Source organism: Pan troglodytes, chromosome 2 (assembly GCF_028858775.2).
Source record: "Pan troglodytes isolate AG18354 chromosome 2, NHGRI_mPanTro3-v2.0_pri, whole genome shotgun sequence".
NCBI lineage: Eukaryota > Metazoa > Chordata > Mammalia > Primates > Hominidae > Pan > Pan troglodytes.
Window position 1 is genome coordinate 73,234,078 of NC_086015.1, and position 17,711 is coordinate 73,251,788.

Sequence of the window (17,711 nt, forward strand, 5' to 3'; positions counted from 1 at the left end):
GGCCCTGAAACCCTCATTTACAAATTGACTTTAGAATCACCTCCCGTATGATTTCTTATCCAGGGTTGTTTTTTAAAAATCACCCCCATAAATGACTGTGTTCCTTGCATATCTGATATTCCCAGGAAACGTGGCTTTTCTGGAGAAGACAACAGTAGAGACACAGTAGCTTTTTTCTGAGTCTCACTCCGTCACCCAGGCTGGAGTGCAGTGGCGCGATCTTGGCTCACTGCAACCTTCGCCTCCCTGCAACCTTCGCCTCCCAGGTTCAAGCAATTCTCCTGCCTTAGCCTCCTGAGTAGCTGGGATTACAGGTGCCTGCCACCATGCCCAGCTAATTTTCTTTTTTTTGAGACGGAGTCTCGCTCTTTTGCCCAGGCCGGACTGCAGTGGCGCTATCTCGGCTCACTGCAAGCTCCACCTCCCGGGTTCACGCCATTCTCCTGCCACAGCCTCCCAAGTAGCTGGGACTACAGGCATCCGCCACCGCGCCCAGCTAATTTTTTTGTATTTTTAGTAGAGACGGGGTTTCACCGTGTTAGTCAAGATGGTCTCGATCTCCTGACCTTGTGATCTGCCCGCCTCGGCCTCCCAAAGTGCTGGGATTACAGGCGTGAGCCACCGTGCCCGGCCACCCAGCTAATTTTTATATTTGTAGTAGAGACAGGGTTTCACCATGTTGGCCAGGCTGGTCTGGAACTCCTGGCCTCAAGTGATCCTCCCTCCTCGGCCTCCCAAAGTGCTGGGATTACAGGCGTGAGCCACCATGCCCGGCCTCAGGCGTGAGCCTTTAATGATACTAATGGTCTGTAAACTACCTTATACTCTTGTTTTTTTTTTTTTTAAACTCCTGCCCCTTTCTTTCCATTAAAAACAATTGGTGTTTGATTTTCATGATTTCTTCAAATTTCTTAACCTAGAAAAATGTAAATACACACACACACACACAAATATATATATATAGAGAGAGAGCACAAAACAGAACTGGTGGGAGATTGTGGTGAGGAATCATGGTGTTTTAAGTGGCATCCTTGAACATTCTACCAAAGCCGAATGGGAAGCTGACGAGAGTGTTGGGAGTTTCCGAACTGAAGTACAACTCCGTAACTGGAAGTTTTCAAGGTTGGAAGGCATTATTTTGTTAGTCCGTTAAGGGGCACATTATTCAAAGACTTGGCTGGGAATGAGTGCTAGGTGATCTGTAAATAATCTACGAGTAACGTCTACCAGGAGTCGAACATTAACATCGTAGAGGCCAGGCTTTCAAAGGGGTCATTGGCCTACAAAGGGAAGCATTGCCTCCACCCTTTAACTGTTTCTCTACAACTCCAACGACTGCATTAAAAGGACAGAATGGAGCAGGTAGAGGGTGAATTCAAATATAAGCACCCTCTGTGGATGTGGCCAGTGAGGCAGTTAGAACCATTAAGTGTCTCCGCAGCAACAATACAACTGTTAGGTCAAGTGTATGAAGGGTGAGGCCCCTTCGGGGCAGCTGTGAAAGAAAGCCCCTATTAATCCCTTAACTAAGCAGCTGATGGATTTAATCTTTTTGTGCATACATTATAACTCTTCGAACACAAGATTATTATAAGGTTTTTTTAATCAGCATAAGCTATCAAAGCTTTTTATAGATTTCTTCATCTCACTAATTAACAGATGACAGAAAACAGAATTCTGGAGAGCTTCTGGTTACAATTCGCTGTCATTCTGGCTTCAAAAACTGTAAGAAAGCATCATTCCCTGATTCATTCACAAAAAGAATAGGTCTCTATTTGAAGAGCGAAGAGATCTCAGTCTCCTGCCTTAGAGATCTACTTTCCTTTGATTTTGTATCCATTGTTATTTAAAATAACCACATAAAATGATTCTTTAGGGTTATTTTGCATAGTAATATCAGAAAAGAAAAGCATTACCTGGTATAATCTCCCTTGGCTTCCTAAAAACAACAAACAAAAACAGAGTTGATCAATATGTATCTTTGTTAAGCTAAATGAGTTTTATCTTGATTACTTTCCCCTCTTAAAGTTCCTGAGTTTTGTTTTGAAGAGTGTTTCTCAGGAATGCTCTCCCTATAGGCATAAGAAGAATTAGGCATTGATAAGAAAACCCTGACTGTCCTGTTAGGAATATTCCTTATTCTTAACAAAAGAAACATACATATGTGAAAAAGCACAAATAATTATTTCTCACTGTATGTTTTTAAGATCACATGATAAATGCTTTTCATTCAAGTGGCACACTTTTTAGAACTGGAGGAAGACCTTTTAAACCACAATACAGGTAAACCAACACATACTATTTGTTTTCCCTTTACTTTTTAAACCAGCATGGAAACAGACTAATGCCTTTAAGAACTAAAGGGCTCTTTTACTGGACCACAAGAAAATGTATACAAAAGTTACTAAATTTAAATGAAAATTACAGCTGTTGTAACAACTGCTGCCTCCCAAATTCAAGTATCCCAGAGCTCTCTTCCAGGAATATGGGTTTAACTCTTTTCCTTCAGAGCAGTCTAAATTTCATTTTTCTTTGAGACTCACAATATCACATTGTAGCTCATGCAAACTATTCTAAAGCAGAAGACGGTGGCGCACATTTTTCATCGGCAAACAACTAACTGGCTTAAAAATCCAACAGACACTGACCCATGCAAAAGTTTCAGAGTTGCAGGCAGTTAACAAAAACGAACAAACACAAGGGAGCTGCTAAGAGGCAGTTTGTCCAATCTTACCTGTAAAATAAACGCTGCTAACTTGAAGATGGTTTCGCTGTCTACTTCGATTTGCCCCTGTTGATGGAAAAGGAAAGCATCATTGAACATGGGGCTGTCCTAGATTGTGGCAAATGGCTCTGAAGTTGAGGAAGCTGTCACAGCTTGGCACCTCCAGTTTACGATCAAATGCAGATCATACCATTGCAGGGGAAAGTGGGGGGTGTGGAGAGACTCATTGAGGGTTAAGGCGAAACCACTGTGTGTGTGTGTGTGTGTGTGTGTGTGTGTGTCTATTTTAAATAGCTGTGGTGAAGAATTATGTTTAGAGAGCAGTATTCAGGAAGAAATGGGAATGACTTTGAGGCTAAACATTCAGAAAACTTCTAAATGAAAAATTTTTATCTCTGCAAGTTCATTTTTAAGCACTCTGCAGAATTTCCTAGATTCATTTGTTGAGTGTTTTCCTGGGATAATTTTTTCCCCCTGTGTTACAGTATGGTTATTTCAGTATACACACAATGTAAATATTATTAAAAATATAAATTCACTTCTGTGTCAATGACACATTGTTGAGTTCATATTTGTACTATTACTGATAAAATGTGAGGCCTTAAAAATCAGTTACAGCAAATGCTTTGAAGACTAAAATTCTGTTGATTTATATTGAAGTTCGAGGAACTCTAATTTATCAGTTTTCCTTTTTTTTTTTTTTTTTTTTTTTTTATCATTCAAAACCCCAAAGAAAAATTGGAGCTCTGGGCCTTGGTAAAGAATGCTTTTTCAGGGCCTGGCACAGTGGCTCATGCCCATAATCCCAGTACTCTGGGAGGCTGAGGGAGAAGGATCACTTGAGGCCAGGAGTTTGAGACCAGCTTGGGCAACATAGAGAGATCTCATCTCTACCAAAAAAAAAAAAAAGCTTTTTCAGTAGACCAGTAGGGATGCATAGATATGTGCAGAAAGGGTATAGCTCTATCAATAATATTCATATGCACCTTTATATTTTTTAAATTGCGATGATACATGAAATATTATTACTAAACCATATTATAACAATGAATGGTATAGAGGTATCTTTATTTTAAAAAAAGGTTTTAGTGGTAATGTTAGCTTGTAAGTTTTAACAAATGCAAAAAAATTCCACGTAACTCCATTATTGCCTAAGACCTGTATAATTAGTACTTGAAAGGGCACAGTATTTAAGAACATGGAATTCCTGGAAATTGCCCTGCATTCTTTCTTCCTCCCTTCCACCTCTTGAATCTGAGCTGGAGTGTTTCCTGGTTATACCAAGTGCATCAATGGGGAGATTAAGTCTTTTTAAAGTAAATATACAATAGACAGGTTCACAGAGGTAGTTAGGCTCAGTGAGGATTTCTGAAAGGATTGTGCTTTTCTTTCAGGTTTCCACGTGATTTGAAGAGGGTTCTCAAAAAACAAACAATAATTATTTTAAAACCCATAAAATAAAATGAGCAAATAAAAACCCCAGGGTGTTACAATGCCAGCAGTGATAATTATTCATGTTTCCCTTATATTACCAGATGAAAACAAATTAATTTCATCCTCTAACACACAGGCCGCCCTTCTGAAACCTGAGGAGAGGATCTGCTTCAAAGTTTTTTGCCTCAAAAGCTGACAGGCCCAGAGCCTTGGAATTCAAAGCTCGCCCATAATCTCTAGAAACAGATTACAAAATCAAAGGGAAGCCAGGTTGATTGCAGAAATCAACTGCCCTCTGCCTTTCAGGCAGGAGACGGTGGTTTTCCAATCTGGTGAAAGATGATAAGGCGGTTCATCCAACAGGTGAGGTGGGTGTTGATAAAGATTAAATTTTAGAAAGGCTACATTCCTTAGTTCAAAGAAAAAGAAACTCACAGCAAGGGAGGAGGGATAACAGGAGAACTCAAAAACATCATTGGGTTTGAAATTAGGCAGGAACTCAAAGTTAAAGTCAAATGTGTCTTAAAATCTTAGAGAAGAAAAAATTACTTAAGATGTTAAAAACGCTAAAGATGAATAAAGTAAATTGAAAATTACTGCCAACTCCTCTGACATCCCACGACCCACCTTTGCATCATCAGAACCTCAGACAAGTCACCTGAAAAATATTTCAGACACCAACTTTTCAATTTATTAAATGGAAGTTCAGCAGACAGAAAAACCTACAGCAGATATTCTTAGGGAAGCAGCTAAATAACTTTCTACTTTAGAAGGGTTATTAAGTATTAAAAATGCTGAAATGAGGAACTGAGCAAGACAAGTACCAGGCTCAGACAGCTCCAGAAGAGTGGGGAGCAAATATCCAACTCACCTGTGGACTTTTCCACCTACACAAGTGGCCCCAATACAGTTCTGGTGGAGGAGGGTGACAGTGCGGTGAAGGAGTGGGCTCTAGCAAAATCTTGTTCCAGGAAGAGAAGAGAACGCATGCTTTGGCAAAGGCCCATATTCTTTTAAAACCCTCAGCCCCTACCTCACCTTCCATTGAACAATCACTGTTCTAGAAATCCCAGGCAACAAATTTTGAGTCCTAATACTGACTGCCAAAGTTCTTTGACTCATTCACAGAGTTTACTAAACAATGCATCATTCAGGTGTAACACTATTTGCCCAGTTCTCTGCAATTTCATTTGATGAAATTTAATTAAGACTTAAAAAGAACTCCAGGATTTCAAGCCTGAAGTGTAAAAGCTGTTTTGGAAGTGCCGTCTGCCCAGGACAGAACATTGCTTTTACTCTCAACCATGGCAACAGAGGTAACATTATAGGTACCGGGCAAGCCAACACTTGAGAGAAGGATCTCCTCAAAGAGAGAGGTAACGGGACACTTCAGTGGGTTTCCATGACTGTCATGGATAAACAAAGAGAACCAGAGAAGTGAGTCAGATGATGTGGCTGAATGCACAAAGGTAATATGAACAGTATCAAGTCCTGGTGCCACACCCTCATGGCTAATTTAACTGGATTATAAATTCAATCAATAGGTCACTGGGTTCAGGTGCCACACAGGACATCTCATTTTTGTCTTTGGCTTCTTGGCTCAGTTGACCAAGACACCAGGCTAATGAGGTGAATTCTAGGTTTTGATTACCAAGTAGGAGAACAGAATCAAAGATAGTTTTGGGGCTCGCAAGGGAAATTAGTGAAAATATGATTCCTATTTTTTTTTTTTTTTTTTTTTTTGCAGATGATGGGAGGCAATGAGGATCAGGAAGATGAAGTGTAATGTCCAATCCCCTTGAACATGGCAACTCTGGACTCCCTGTCCAGTGCTCTTTCCACTCTACCATGCACTAGTTAACTTTTTATGACTGCAGTGCAAATTCTTATCAGGAATCCTCCAAAGGTATGTTTTTGGTAAAAACTGGAAACAGGTGAGGCTGTGGAAAAATGAATCCAAAGGCTATCTCCACTGTTGCTGGGACTGTATGTTATCAACATACACTCTCAAAGTAGAGTGGGAAAATATTTCTTAAGACTGATTCTGCTCTTCCCATATGGATCAGTACTTCATGGAAACTTATCTGTGCTACAGCAATGAATATTAATACTGTGGTCATAAATACTTAGGATTTAGACATACTTGAGAAACTACTGGGACACCTCAGTTTGCTTCCAAGCCTACTACTAATTATCTATTTTAAGTAGAAGTCTTTAAAATTAACTTGTAGAACACCAACAAATAAATGTAGAAGAAATGAAAAAGAAAGAAAATTACCCTTGCACCTCTCTAGTACTAATTGATTCAGGCAATAATCTTCAATAAATAAAAACAATTTATTGAAGTCTGGCTCAGGGGCTCACACCCATAATCCCAGCACTTTGGGAGGCTGAGGTGGGGGCACTGCTTGAGCTCAGGAGTTTGAGATCACGCACCATAGCGAAACCCTGCTCTACAAAATATCAAAAATTAGCCAGGTGTGGTGGCTCATGTCTATATTCCCACTACTAGGGAGGCTGAGGTGGGAGGATGGCTTGAGCCTGGGATGTCGAAGCTGCAGTGTGCCATGATCATGCCACTGCACTTCAACCTGGGCAACAGAGCAAGACCCTGTCTCAAAAACAAAAAGTAAAAAACTCACACCTTTTTTTTTTCTTTTTTAGACGGAGTCTCGTACTGTTGCCCAGGCTGGAGTGCAGTGGTATGATCTTGGCTCACCACAACCTCCGCCTCCCGGGTTCAAGCAATTCTCCTGCCTCAGCCTCCCACGTAGCTGGGATTACAGGGGCCCACTACCATGCCCGGCTAATTTTTGTATTTTTTTTAGTAGAGATGAGGTTTCACCATGTTGGCCAGGCTGGTCTCAAACTCCTGACCTCAGGTGATCCACCTACCTCAGCCTCCCGAAGTGCTTAGATTACAGGTGTGAGCCACCGTACTCAGCCAAAACCCACAACTTTTGAGTGAAAGTTTGATGAGAAACAGGACAGGATATTAATGTAATCACAAATAACTCTCCATAGATTACTTATTAATCACAAAAGGGAAAACAGTAACTCTTCCAAGGGGAAGCTGACACATACCATCTTAACCCTGTGATGAGATATTGCCAATAATGGGATAGATCAGCTTCATGAGCCTCCTGATCATAAGATATGCATGGAGAATTACACAACCCCACCTATCCAAGAAATGAAAATGTTTCACAACTGGAAACTGGGGGCTGGGAAAGGTCTGATTTGTAGCATTAGTTGATGTCGGCAGTGTAAATACTCCCACCATGGCTGATTTCAGGTTACCAATATAACATCACAGAACACAGAGGTGGAGTGAGATGTGAGAATTAGCTCTCATGAGATGGTACAAGCTAGCTCCAGCACACCACGGTGTGGCATTCCTGTCAAAAATGCATTACTAGATCCAGTCATGAGGAACCATGAGACAGATCCAATCTGAGGGATATTCTGTAAAACATCTGGCTCATGCTATTCCAAAATGCCAATATGATGAATATGAAAAAAGAGGTTCCAACGTAAAGGAGACTGAAGAATCGTAACAACTAAGTGCAGCATGCTATCCCAGATCAGGAGGAAATATTACAAGGACGTTACTGGGACAACTGGACTGTATATTAAATAAATAGTAGAGGTTCAATGTTAAATTTTCTGAATGTGATCATTATAATTAGGTCATATATGGGATGTCCTTGATTTTAGGAAATATACAATGAAAATTTTTAGGGATAAACAGGTATGATGTCTGTAACTTACTCTCAAGTGGGTCAAAAAATTTACATATGAAAGGAGAAAGTGCAAATAGAGCCAAATGTTAAAAACTGGTAAATTTGGTTTGGCAGACATACTAACATCTTTTGGTACTATTCTTTCAACTCTTCTGTAAGTTTGAAATTGTCTCAAAATAAAAGTTTGAAGCCGGGTCCAGTGAATGGTATATGCCTGTAGTCCTAGCTACTCAGGAGGTGGAGTGGGGAGGATCGCTTGAGCCCAGGAATTCAAGGCTGCAGTGAGCTGTGATTGTGCCACTGCACTCCAGCTTGGGTGACAAAACAAGACCCCATCTCTTAAAAAAAAAGTTTGCAAAAAGAAAAATATGGACATATATTCCTGGAGTGGTGGATATCTGTTTTGACTGGCAAGTACCCTTCTCTTTTTTTGAGCAGACAATTCCATTATCTTGGATAATTACTTCTTTCCCTATGGCTCTAGTAGAAACACATCATCAATTTTTTGGGGGAGGATGGAAACTGCTCCAAGGACCCACTCCAGGATTTTCTGAATTAGACCAAAGGGAAGAAAGTTCTCTCTCTCTTTCTCTGGGGGCAAAGTTGGGAAGATGTGATCTAGAGGAAATCAATGACCACAGATGGAAAGGAGCTACTTGATGTTGGTAGTCAACTGTATCCACTGCTGAGCAGAGTCAGACTTCAAAGCTTTTACAGTTCAAAAATTGACAAGAATGATACTCAAGCAGGGTGCTCCGGCTTGCACCTGTAGTCCCAGCTACTCAGAAGACTGAGGTGGGAGGATTGCTTGAGCCAAGGAGTTCGAGGCTGCTGTGAGCTGTGATTGCGCCACTGGACTCCAGCCTGGGTGACACAGTGAGACCTGTCCTTAAAAAAAATAAAAGGTTGGGGGGGAGGGACTATTTCGATGCTGTCTAGGATGCTCTCACTTTGGTTTACTGCCAAGCCAACAAACAGTGCAAAGAGCAGATGTGATAAGGACAGAAATGAGTGAGTGCATGCAGCTGCCTGGAGTTTAACTCACATCTCATTTCTCCTGAGGATAGATCTACATGGAGGTAGGAATATGCTGGGTCAGATAAACCCACACTGTTTTTGTTTGTTTGTTTTTGAGATGGAGTCTCACTCTGCCTCATAGGCTGGAGTGCAGTGGCATAATTTCAGCTCACTGCAACCTCTGCTGCCCGGGTTCAAGTGATCCTCTCACCTCAGCCTCCTGATCAACTGGGATTACAAGCACACGCTACCACACCCAGTTGATTTTCGTATTTTTAGTAGAGATGGGGTTTCACCATGTTGGCCAGGCTGGTCTCGAACTCCTGACTTCAAGTGATTCGCCTGTCTTGGCCTCCCAAAGTGCTGGGATTACAGGTGTGAGCCATGGCCCCTGGCCACCCGCACTGGTTTTTATGCAATTAGGCTGGTGGTGGAGGAGCCATGCCAACAATGAAGACCTCTACTACCCTACAAGGCAATTATTCCTAAACCATAGAAACATATTCCTCTGTGCTGATGCCTATTTTCCAGGAGTTACTCTGCCCCCTAGAAAGCCAGGCCATAGCTACTACATTTGCACCCCACTCCTACTCACATCTTTTGGGTACATCATTTTCTCCCTTTTTGTCCAAGCTAGTTGTTAGAGGTAATCTTTATGGGGGATGGTCTCAGTGATATAATGCCCATTCATTCTTCTAGATCAGGGTTTTATAACCTCAGCACAACTGATATTTTGAGTGAGAGAATTCTTTATTGTGAGGCTGCCCTGGGCATTATAGGGTGTAGGCAGCATCCCTGGCCTCTACTCACTAGGTGCCAATAGCAGCCTACCCCTGGCTGTGACAACTAAAAACATCTATAGACACCACCAGATGTCCTCAGAATGGCCCCTAGTTGAGAACCACTTCTCTAGGTTCTCTAAGTTTTATTCTTGGGTTAGGCTAGAATAATCAGAAACCTATATAAAGCATAAGGGCTCATCCAGGTAAAATTGCCTTTTTGGAACTGTATTCTGGCATTACTCCACTGGCTTATGTTGAAAAACAATATAAGTAACAACCCTCAGAACTCATTATTTTAATACTTCCAGTGTGTTGTTGAGAACACTGTTTATTACACAATATGATATCCCATTGGGAGGACCCATGGAAGAAGTTTCTGATTTTTCATATCAATATTGACTGTGCCCCTTCTGAGCAGCTCCTTTCTTTTTACCTTAATGACCACTCTGAGTTATGTAAGTGATTGTAACTCCCTCTTTACTGTGGCTCTTAAGAGAAGTTGAATTATAAATTTGTGGGCTAAATGCTTTATACTAACCATGCTAAATATTTTATACTAACCTTAATCTTGGCAGCATCTAGTTATTTCTACCTTTATTTTCTTACTTATAAATAACACTAATTTCATCACTTACTATATTTTAATATGTTCAGGATTGGCTTTTTTTTTTCTTGAGACAGAGTCTCTCTCTGTCACCCAGGCTGGAATGCAGTGGTGCTGTCCTGGCTCACTGCAGTCTCGACTTCCCAGGCTCAAGCAATTCTCCCACCTCAGCCTCCTGAGTAGCCGGGACTACAGGTGTGTATCACCATGCCTGGCTAATTTTTGTTTTGTTTTTGAGATGGAGTCTCACTCTGTCACCCAGGCTGGAGTGCAATGGTGCGATCTCAGCTCACTGCAGCCTCTGCCTCCTGGGTTCAAGCAATTATCCTGCCTCAGCCTCCCTAATAGCTGGGACTACAGGTGCGTGCCACCACACCAGGCTATTTTTTTTTGTAGTTTTAGTAGAGACAGAGTTTTGCCATGTGGCCAGGCTGGTCTCAAACTCCTGACCTCAAGTGATCTGCTTGCCTCAGCCTCCCAAAGTGCTGGGATTACAGGTGTGAGCCACCGTGCCTGGCCATAATTATTGTATTTTTTATAGAGACAGGGTTTTGCCATGTTGCCCAGGTTGGTCTTGAACTCCTGGGCTCAAGCAATCCTCCTCCCTCAGCTTCCCAAAGTGCTGGGGTTACAGGCGTGAGCCACTGCGCCCAGCCAGTATATTCAGTATTTAATTTTTTTTATTGAGGTACATACAATAAAATGCACAAGTCTCAGTGTACAGCTCAATACATTTTGACATGTGTTTGTTACTCATGTAATCATCACCCAGAACAAGATAGCAAAATCAAACATTTTCACTAATGTTTTCATCTTAGGGAAACACATATATTTCTACAAACTATATCAAATCAATACAATTATTTTGCTAGTTAAAAAAGTATAAATCCTGAAAAACAATTTCAATTTGCAGTTTTTTTTTCAATATCACCTTTACTGGTTTGAGCAATTTTAAAATTACTAACCAATTTGAATATTTCCCTTGCAAATGCATATTATTTACTATTACCCATATGTGAAACGAGCCTTTGTTTACTTGCCTATTTGAGAACCTCTGTTTGATCTGAGTTGCGTATACATTACTAATATTATTAACTCTCTGTCTTATCTACTAGGTACAAATTGTGTCCTTCAATCTGTTCTCCTTTGACATGCCCTTCTCCTAGTCTGTGAAGTCTGATTGGACTGGGAACTATCTCCCCACTGGAAGAACCTGTGGGGCCATGAGAAAGTTATTTTTTCTGAAACTCAGCTCCTCATCTGCAAAATGGAAGATAATGTTAACTTTACCAAGTTGTTTGGAGCAGCAGTCCTCAGCCTTTTTGGCACCAGGGACCAGTTTTGTAGAAGACAATTTTCCCACGGACCAGGGTTGGGGGATGGTTTCGGGATAATTCAAGTACATTACATTTATTGTACACCTTATTTCTATTATTTTTACATTAATGAAATAATCATACAATTCACCATAATGTAGAATCAGTGGGAGCCCTGAGCTTGTTTTCCCGTAACTAGACCATCCCACCTGGGGGTGATGGGAGACGGATCATCTGGCACTAGATTCTCAAAAGGAGTAGGCAACCTAGATTCCGTGCATGTGCAGTTCACAATAGGGTTTATGCTCCTACGAGAATCTAATGCTGCTGCTGATCTGACAGGAGGCAGAGCTCAGGCATTGATGCGAGTGATTGGGAGCGGCTGTAAATACAGATGAAGCTTCTCTCGTTCACCCACCCGCTGCTCATCTCCTGCTGTGTGGCCCGGTTCCTAACAGGCCATGGACTGGTAGCAGCCTGTGGCCTGGGGGTTGGGGACCCCTGGTATAAAAGCATTCAATAAAGGATGAATGTAAAGCATTTGTCACAAAGCCTAGCATCCAAAGACTCTCTTAATGTTATTCTCCACACTAATGTTTGCCATGTTGCTTCTTAAATTCATATGTCTGTTTTTAGATTCTCTCCTTTGCTCTGGGTCACTGTTCAAGTTTTATATAGTTCCATAACATTTAATCACTGTTCATTACAATATGTGTCAATATCTGATAGGATAAGTGCTTTAATTTTCCATATGAATCTTTGACATTCCCTTATTTTCAAAGAAATTTTAAATTGATCTTGTCAAGTTTAAAAAAGAAATAATAATTTGTCTTCCTCTTTGCAACCATAGCACATTTCTATTGAAATCACTTTTTTAAATTTGTTTTAGAAATGGGGTCACCCAGGCTAATGTGGAGTGGTGCAATCACTGCTTACTGTAACATCAAATTCATGTGCTCAAGAGATCCTTTGGCCACAGCCTCCTGAGTAGGTGGGACTACAGGCACTGGCCACCATGCCTGGCTAATGAAATCGCTTTATAGTGATCATAAAGTTTTGTGATATACCTACAAATATCACACTCATCCTATGTGAGGATTAATATTCAGTATTTTACATTTTGCTACACAAATGTATAGCAAACGCTTTTTTTTCATCCTATTGAGAGGTGACAACGTGCTAGCAGCCCTCGCTCGCTCTCGGTGCCTCCTTGGCCTCGGTGTCCACTCTGGTCGCGCTTGAGGAGCCCTTAAGCCCACCGCTGCACTGTAGGAGCCCCTCTCTGGGTTGGCTGAGGCCAGAGCTGGCTCCCTCTGCTTGCGGGGAGGTGTGGAGGGAGAGGCGCCAGCGGGAACCAGGGCTGTGCTCCGTGTTCGCGAGTTCGCGAGTCAGCGCGGGTTCCGGGTGGGCGTGGCCTTGGCAGCCTCTGCACCCGGAGCCGCTGGTCGTCGCCGCCAGCCCTGGGCAGTGAGGGGCTTAGCACCCAGCCAGCAGCTGTGGAGGGTGCACCGGGTCCCCCAGCACTGCTGGCCCACCTGCATCGCGCTCGAATTCTAGCCCAGCCTCAGCCACCTCCCCATGGGGCAGGGCTTGGGACCTGCAGCCCACCATGCCTGAGCCCCCCGTGGTGGGCTTCCGCATGGCCCGAACCTCCCCAATGGGCGCCGCCTGGTCCCATCGACTGCCTAAGGGCTGAGGAGTGCAGGCGCGTGGTGCGGGACTGGCGGGAAACTCTGCCCGTAGCCCCAGCACGGGATCCACTAGGCGAAGCCAGGTGGGCCCCTGAGTTAAGTAGGAACTTGGAGAACTTTTATGTCTAGCTGGAGGATTGTAAAAGCAACAATCAGCACTCTGTGTCTAGCTAAAGGTTTGTAAATGCACCAGTCAGTGCTCTGTGTCTAGCTAACCTAGTAGGGACTTGGAGAACTTTTATATCTAGCTAGAGGATTGTAAATACACCAATCAGCACTCTGTGTCTAGCTCAGGGACTGTAATCACACTAATCAGTACCCTGTCAAAACGGACCAATCAGCTCTCTGTAAAATGGACCAATTAGCTCTCTGTAAAATGGGCCAATCAGCAGGATGTGGGTGGGGTCAGATAAGGGAATAAAAGCAGGCTGCCAGAGCCAGATTTCGCAACCTGCTTGGGTCACTTTTCACACTGTGGAAGGGTTGTTCTTTTTGGTCTTTGCAATAAATCTTGCTGCTGCTGACTCTTTGGGTCCACACCACCTTTAAGAGCTGTAACACTGCTGGCGAAGGTCTGCATTTTCATTCATGAAGCCAGTGAGATCATGAATCCACCAGAAAAAAGAAACTCCGAACATCAGAAGGAATGGACTTTGGACACACCATCTTTAAGAACTGTAACACTTATCACGAGGGTCCACGGCTTCATTCTTGAAGTCAGTGAGACCAAGAACTCACCAATTCTGGACACACTATTATCTGATTATTAACATGCAGGATTATGACTGCTTTTAGTGTATTTAACTTGTAACCAATGTCTCACCAAAGCTAATAATGTTAAGTTTTAGCTAATTTATTTCCATTTTCTAGGCTTATAGTAAAATTGTCTCCAAGTAATATTTTTGTGTAGTTCTTTGCAATGTCCGTGGTATATCTGGTTGCATTACATGAAACAGACTTTATATCTTACTGCACACTTCATACGTGGCTGGTGGACTCTAAGTTGGTATTGTTTTTGTTTTCTTTGAAAGCAGACATTTTTAAATTTTCATTTTATTTATTTATTTGAGATGGAGTCTCCCTCTGTTGCCCAGGCTGGAGTGCAGTGGCACGATCTCAGCTCACCACAACCTCCACCTCCTGGGATCAAGCAATTCTCCTGCCTCAGCCTCCTGAATAGCTCGGAATACAGGCGTGTGCCACCATGCCTGGCTAATTTTTGTATTTTTAGTAGAGATGGGGTTTCACTATGTTGGCCAGGCTGGTCTCAAACTCTTGACCTTGTGATCAGCCCTCCTTGGCCTCCCAAAGTGCTGGGATTACAGGCTGAGCCACCGTGCCTGCCCTATTTTTATTTTTTTAAGACAGAGTCTCACTCTGTCACCCAGGCTGGAGTGCAGTGGTGCAATACTGGCTCACTGCAACCACTGCCTCCCAGGTGCAAGCAATTCTCATGCCTCAGCCTCTTGAGTAGCTGGAATTTCAGGCTCCTGCCACCACGCCCAGCTAATTTTTGTATTTTTAGTAGAGATGGGGTTTCACCATGTTGGCCAGGCTAGTCTTGAACTCCTGGCTTCAAGTGATCCACCCACCTCAGCCTCCCGAAATGCTAGGATTACAGGCACGAACCACCATGCCAGGCTTATAAGTTGGTTTGGATCAATTTTTTGGCAGAGTCTACTAAAGCATAACATACATATACACTATGGCTCAGCAATTTTCTCCTAAGTATACACCTAGCAGACATGTTTGCATATGTCCACTCAAAGACAGGCACTAGGATCTTCAAAGCAGTGCTATTTGTAATAATCAAATACTACAAGGTACACAAATGACTTTTTTTTTTTTTTTTTTTTTTTTTTTGAGACGGAGTTTGGCTTTTGTCCAGGCTGGAGTGCAATGGCTCGATCTCCGCTCATCATCACCTCCGCCTCCCAGGTTCAAGTGATTCTCCTGCCTCAGCCTCCCTAGTAGCTGGGATTACAGGCATGTGCCACCGCGCCTGGCTAATTTTGTATTTTTAGTAGAGCTGGGGTGTCTCCATGTTGGTCAGGCTGTTCTTGAACTCCCAGACCTCAGGTGATCCGCCCACCTCGGCCTCCCAAAGTGCTGGGATTACAGGCATGAGCCACCGCGCCTGGTCCACAAATAAGTAAATGAAGTATATTCATACTATATACTACTATTCAGCAGTGAAAATGAACAAGCTGGGCACAGCTACATACAAGAATATGGATGAATCTCAAAAACATAATTTGAGTAAAAACAGCCAGACAATAAAAGAATACATACTATATGACTCCTGTCATACAAAGTTCAAAGTCAGCCAAAACTAAGAAATGCTGTTAAAAGCAATTGTAGGCCGGGTGCGGTAGCTCACGCCTGTCATCCCAGCACTTTGGGAGGCCAAGGTTGGCAGATCACCTGAAGTCGGGAGTTCGAGACCAGCCTGACCAATATGGTGAAACCCCGTCTCTACTAAAAATACACAAATTAGCCAGGCATGGTGGCAGGCAGCTGTAGTCCCAGCTACTCAGGAGGCTGAGACAGGAGAACTGCTTGAACCCGGGAGGTGGAGGTTGCAGTGAGCCGAGTTCGTGCCACTGCACTCCAACCTGGGCGACAGAGCAAGACTCCGTCTCAAAAATAAATAAATAAATAAATAAATAAATAAATAAAAAAGCAAATGGTAGCAGACAGAATAAGGACTGGAAGAGAAAATGTGAGGGGCTTCTTCGGTGCCAGTAATCTTCTGCTTCCTTGACGTTGATGCTAGTTTGCTAGTTACATGCACTTTTTTTTTTTTTTTTTTTTTTGGAGACAGGGTCTTGCTCTGTCACCCAGGAGTGCAGTGGTACTATCATGGCTTACTGCAGCCTCGAACTCCTGGGCTCAAGTGATCTTCTCACCTCAGTCTTCCAAATAGCTGGGACTAAAGGCGTGTGCCACCATGCCTGGCTAATTTTCCATTTTTATATTTTGTAGAGACAGGATCTTGCTATGTTGCCCAGGCTGGTCTTGAACTCCTGGGCTTAAGCAATCCACCCACCTTGGCCTCCCAAAGTGCTAGGATTGCAGACATGAGCCATAGTACCCAGCCTATATGCACTTTTCAATATGTATATTATTCTTCAATACAAAGTTAAGAAACAACTCCTGATCTTACCTGTATCCTTTTCCATCTGACTGAATGGCAACCCCATTCTTTTTTTTTTTTTTTTTGAGACAGAGTCTTGCTCTGCTGCCCAGGCTGGAGGTGCAGTGGTGTGATCTTGGCTCGCTGCAACCTCTGCCTCCTAGGTTCAAGTGATTCTCATGTCTCAGCCTCCTGAGTAGCTGGGATTACAGGCACACACCCCCAAGCCCTGCTAATTTTTGTATTTTTAGAGACTGGGTTTTGCCATGTTGGCCAGGCTGGTCTCAAATTCCTGGCCTCAAGTGATCCGCCCACCTTGGCCTCTCAAAGTGGCAACCCCATTCTTAATTGCTTAGATCCAAGACCTCCATTGGCATTACTGGACACAGAGTTGGGCAGTGAGCAATCTGCACAACTGTATTTGGTGACTCTGTTTACATCTCCTAATACACTATACACATTATTTATTTTCTTTATTGTCTGATGCCCTACCTGCTGTCACCCCTGCCTAGTAGGTATAATTCTTAAGGGCAGGAATTGTTATCTGTTTTTGCCACAGTTGTAGCTCCAGAAGCTAGAACACTCCCTGGCACACAGCAGGTGTTCAGTATTTGTAGAATAGCAACTGAAAGAGTAACGAAGTAAAAAGTTGGTGGGGGTATTTATATCTTTCTTTTTAAAAAGGGAATGCTTCTTGTGCTTCTTGATTCACTATAGATTTGATTTGCCCTGATTTTCAGCTCAGAGTAAGGGATCCCAGGTTTTTGAACTGTGAGGACATAGCCCAGGCTTCACCATCTATAAGAACTGTAAGCATACCTAGACAGCAATTCTAGATAAGCAAATTTACGACACTACACACAAAGAGGTGTTAGATGTCAAAATATCATTTACTCTTCTGGCTTTATTTTCTACAAAAGTAGCACGAAAATAAATAATATCCATATAATACTTCATGGAGTTTTGAGGACAAACAAAAACGAGACATAAAGATGCTTTGAAAAAGTAAAAAGCATTACAAAAAAACAAACAAATACAGGTATTTTTGTGGGTGTGTATCACAGTTTCAAAGACATGAGCATTATGACCAAAGTATCTGGGCAGACCGCTTCTCAGAAACTTGATCACGATGAAGATAGGAATAAACGGAGAGAGAGAAAGTTTGTCATATGTGAATTAATGCTCAGCCGTGGGAGGATAATACAAATATACAGATATGAGGCTGGGCGCGGTGGCTCACGCCTGTAATCCCAGCACTTTGGG

At 42.6% G+C, this 17,711-nt stretch overlaps 1 protein-coding gene across 7 annotated transcripts in view; it reads right to left on the minus strand.

Moving 5' to 3' along the window:
* The window catches only part of FRMD4B (FERM domain containing 4B), a 373,681-nt gene that overhangs the window by 77,115 nt on the left and 278,855 nt on the right, over nucleotides 1-17,711 (minus strand). For all 7 annotated transcript variants that reach the window (XM_063806908.1, XM_009445839.5, XM_063806907.1 and 4 more), the window contains 2 exons: nucleotides 2,735-2,791; nucleotides 1,917-1,939 (listed from right to left, as the gene is read on the minus strand). In XM_063806908.1, coding sequence (XP_063662978.1) covers nucleotides 1,917-1,939; nucleotides 2,735-2,791 — 80 coding nt within the window. The remainder of the gene's footprint in view (nucleotides 1-1,916; nucleotides 1,940-2,734; nucleotides 2,792-17,711) is intronic.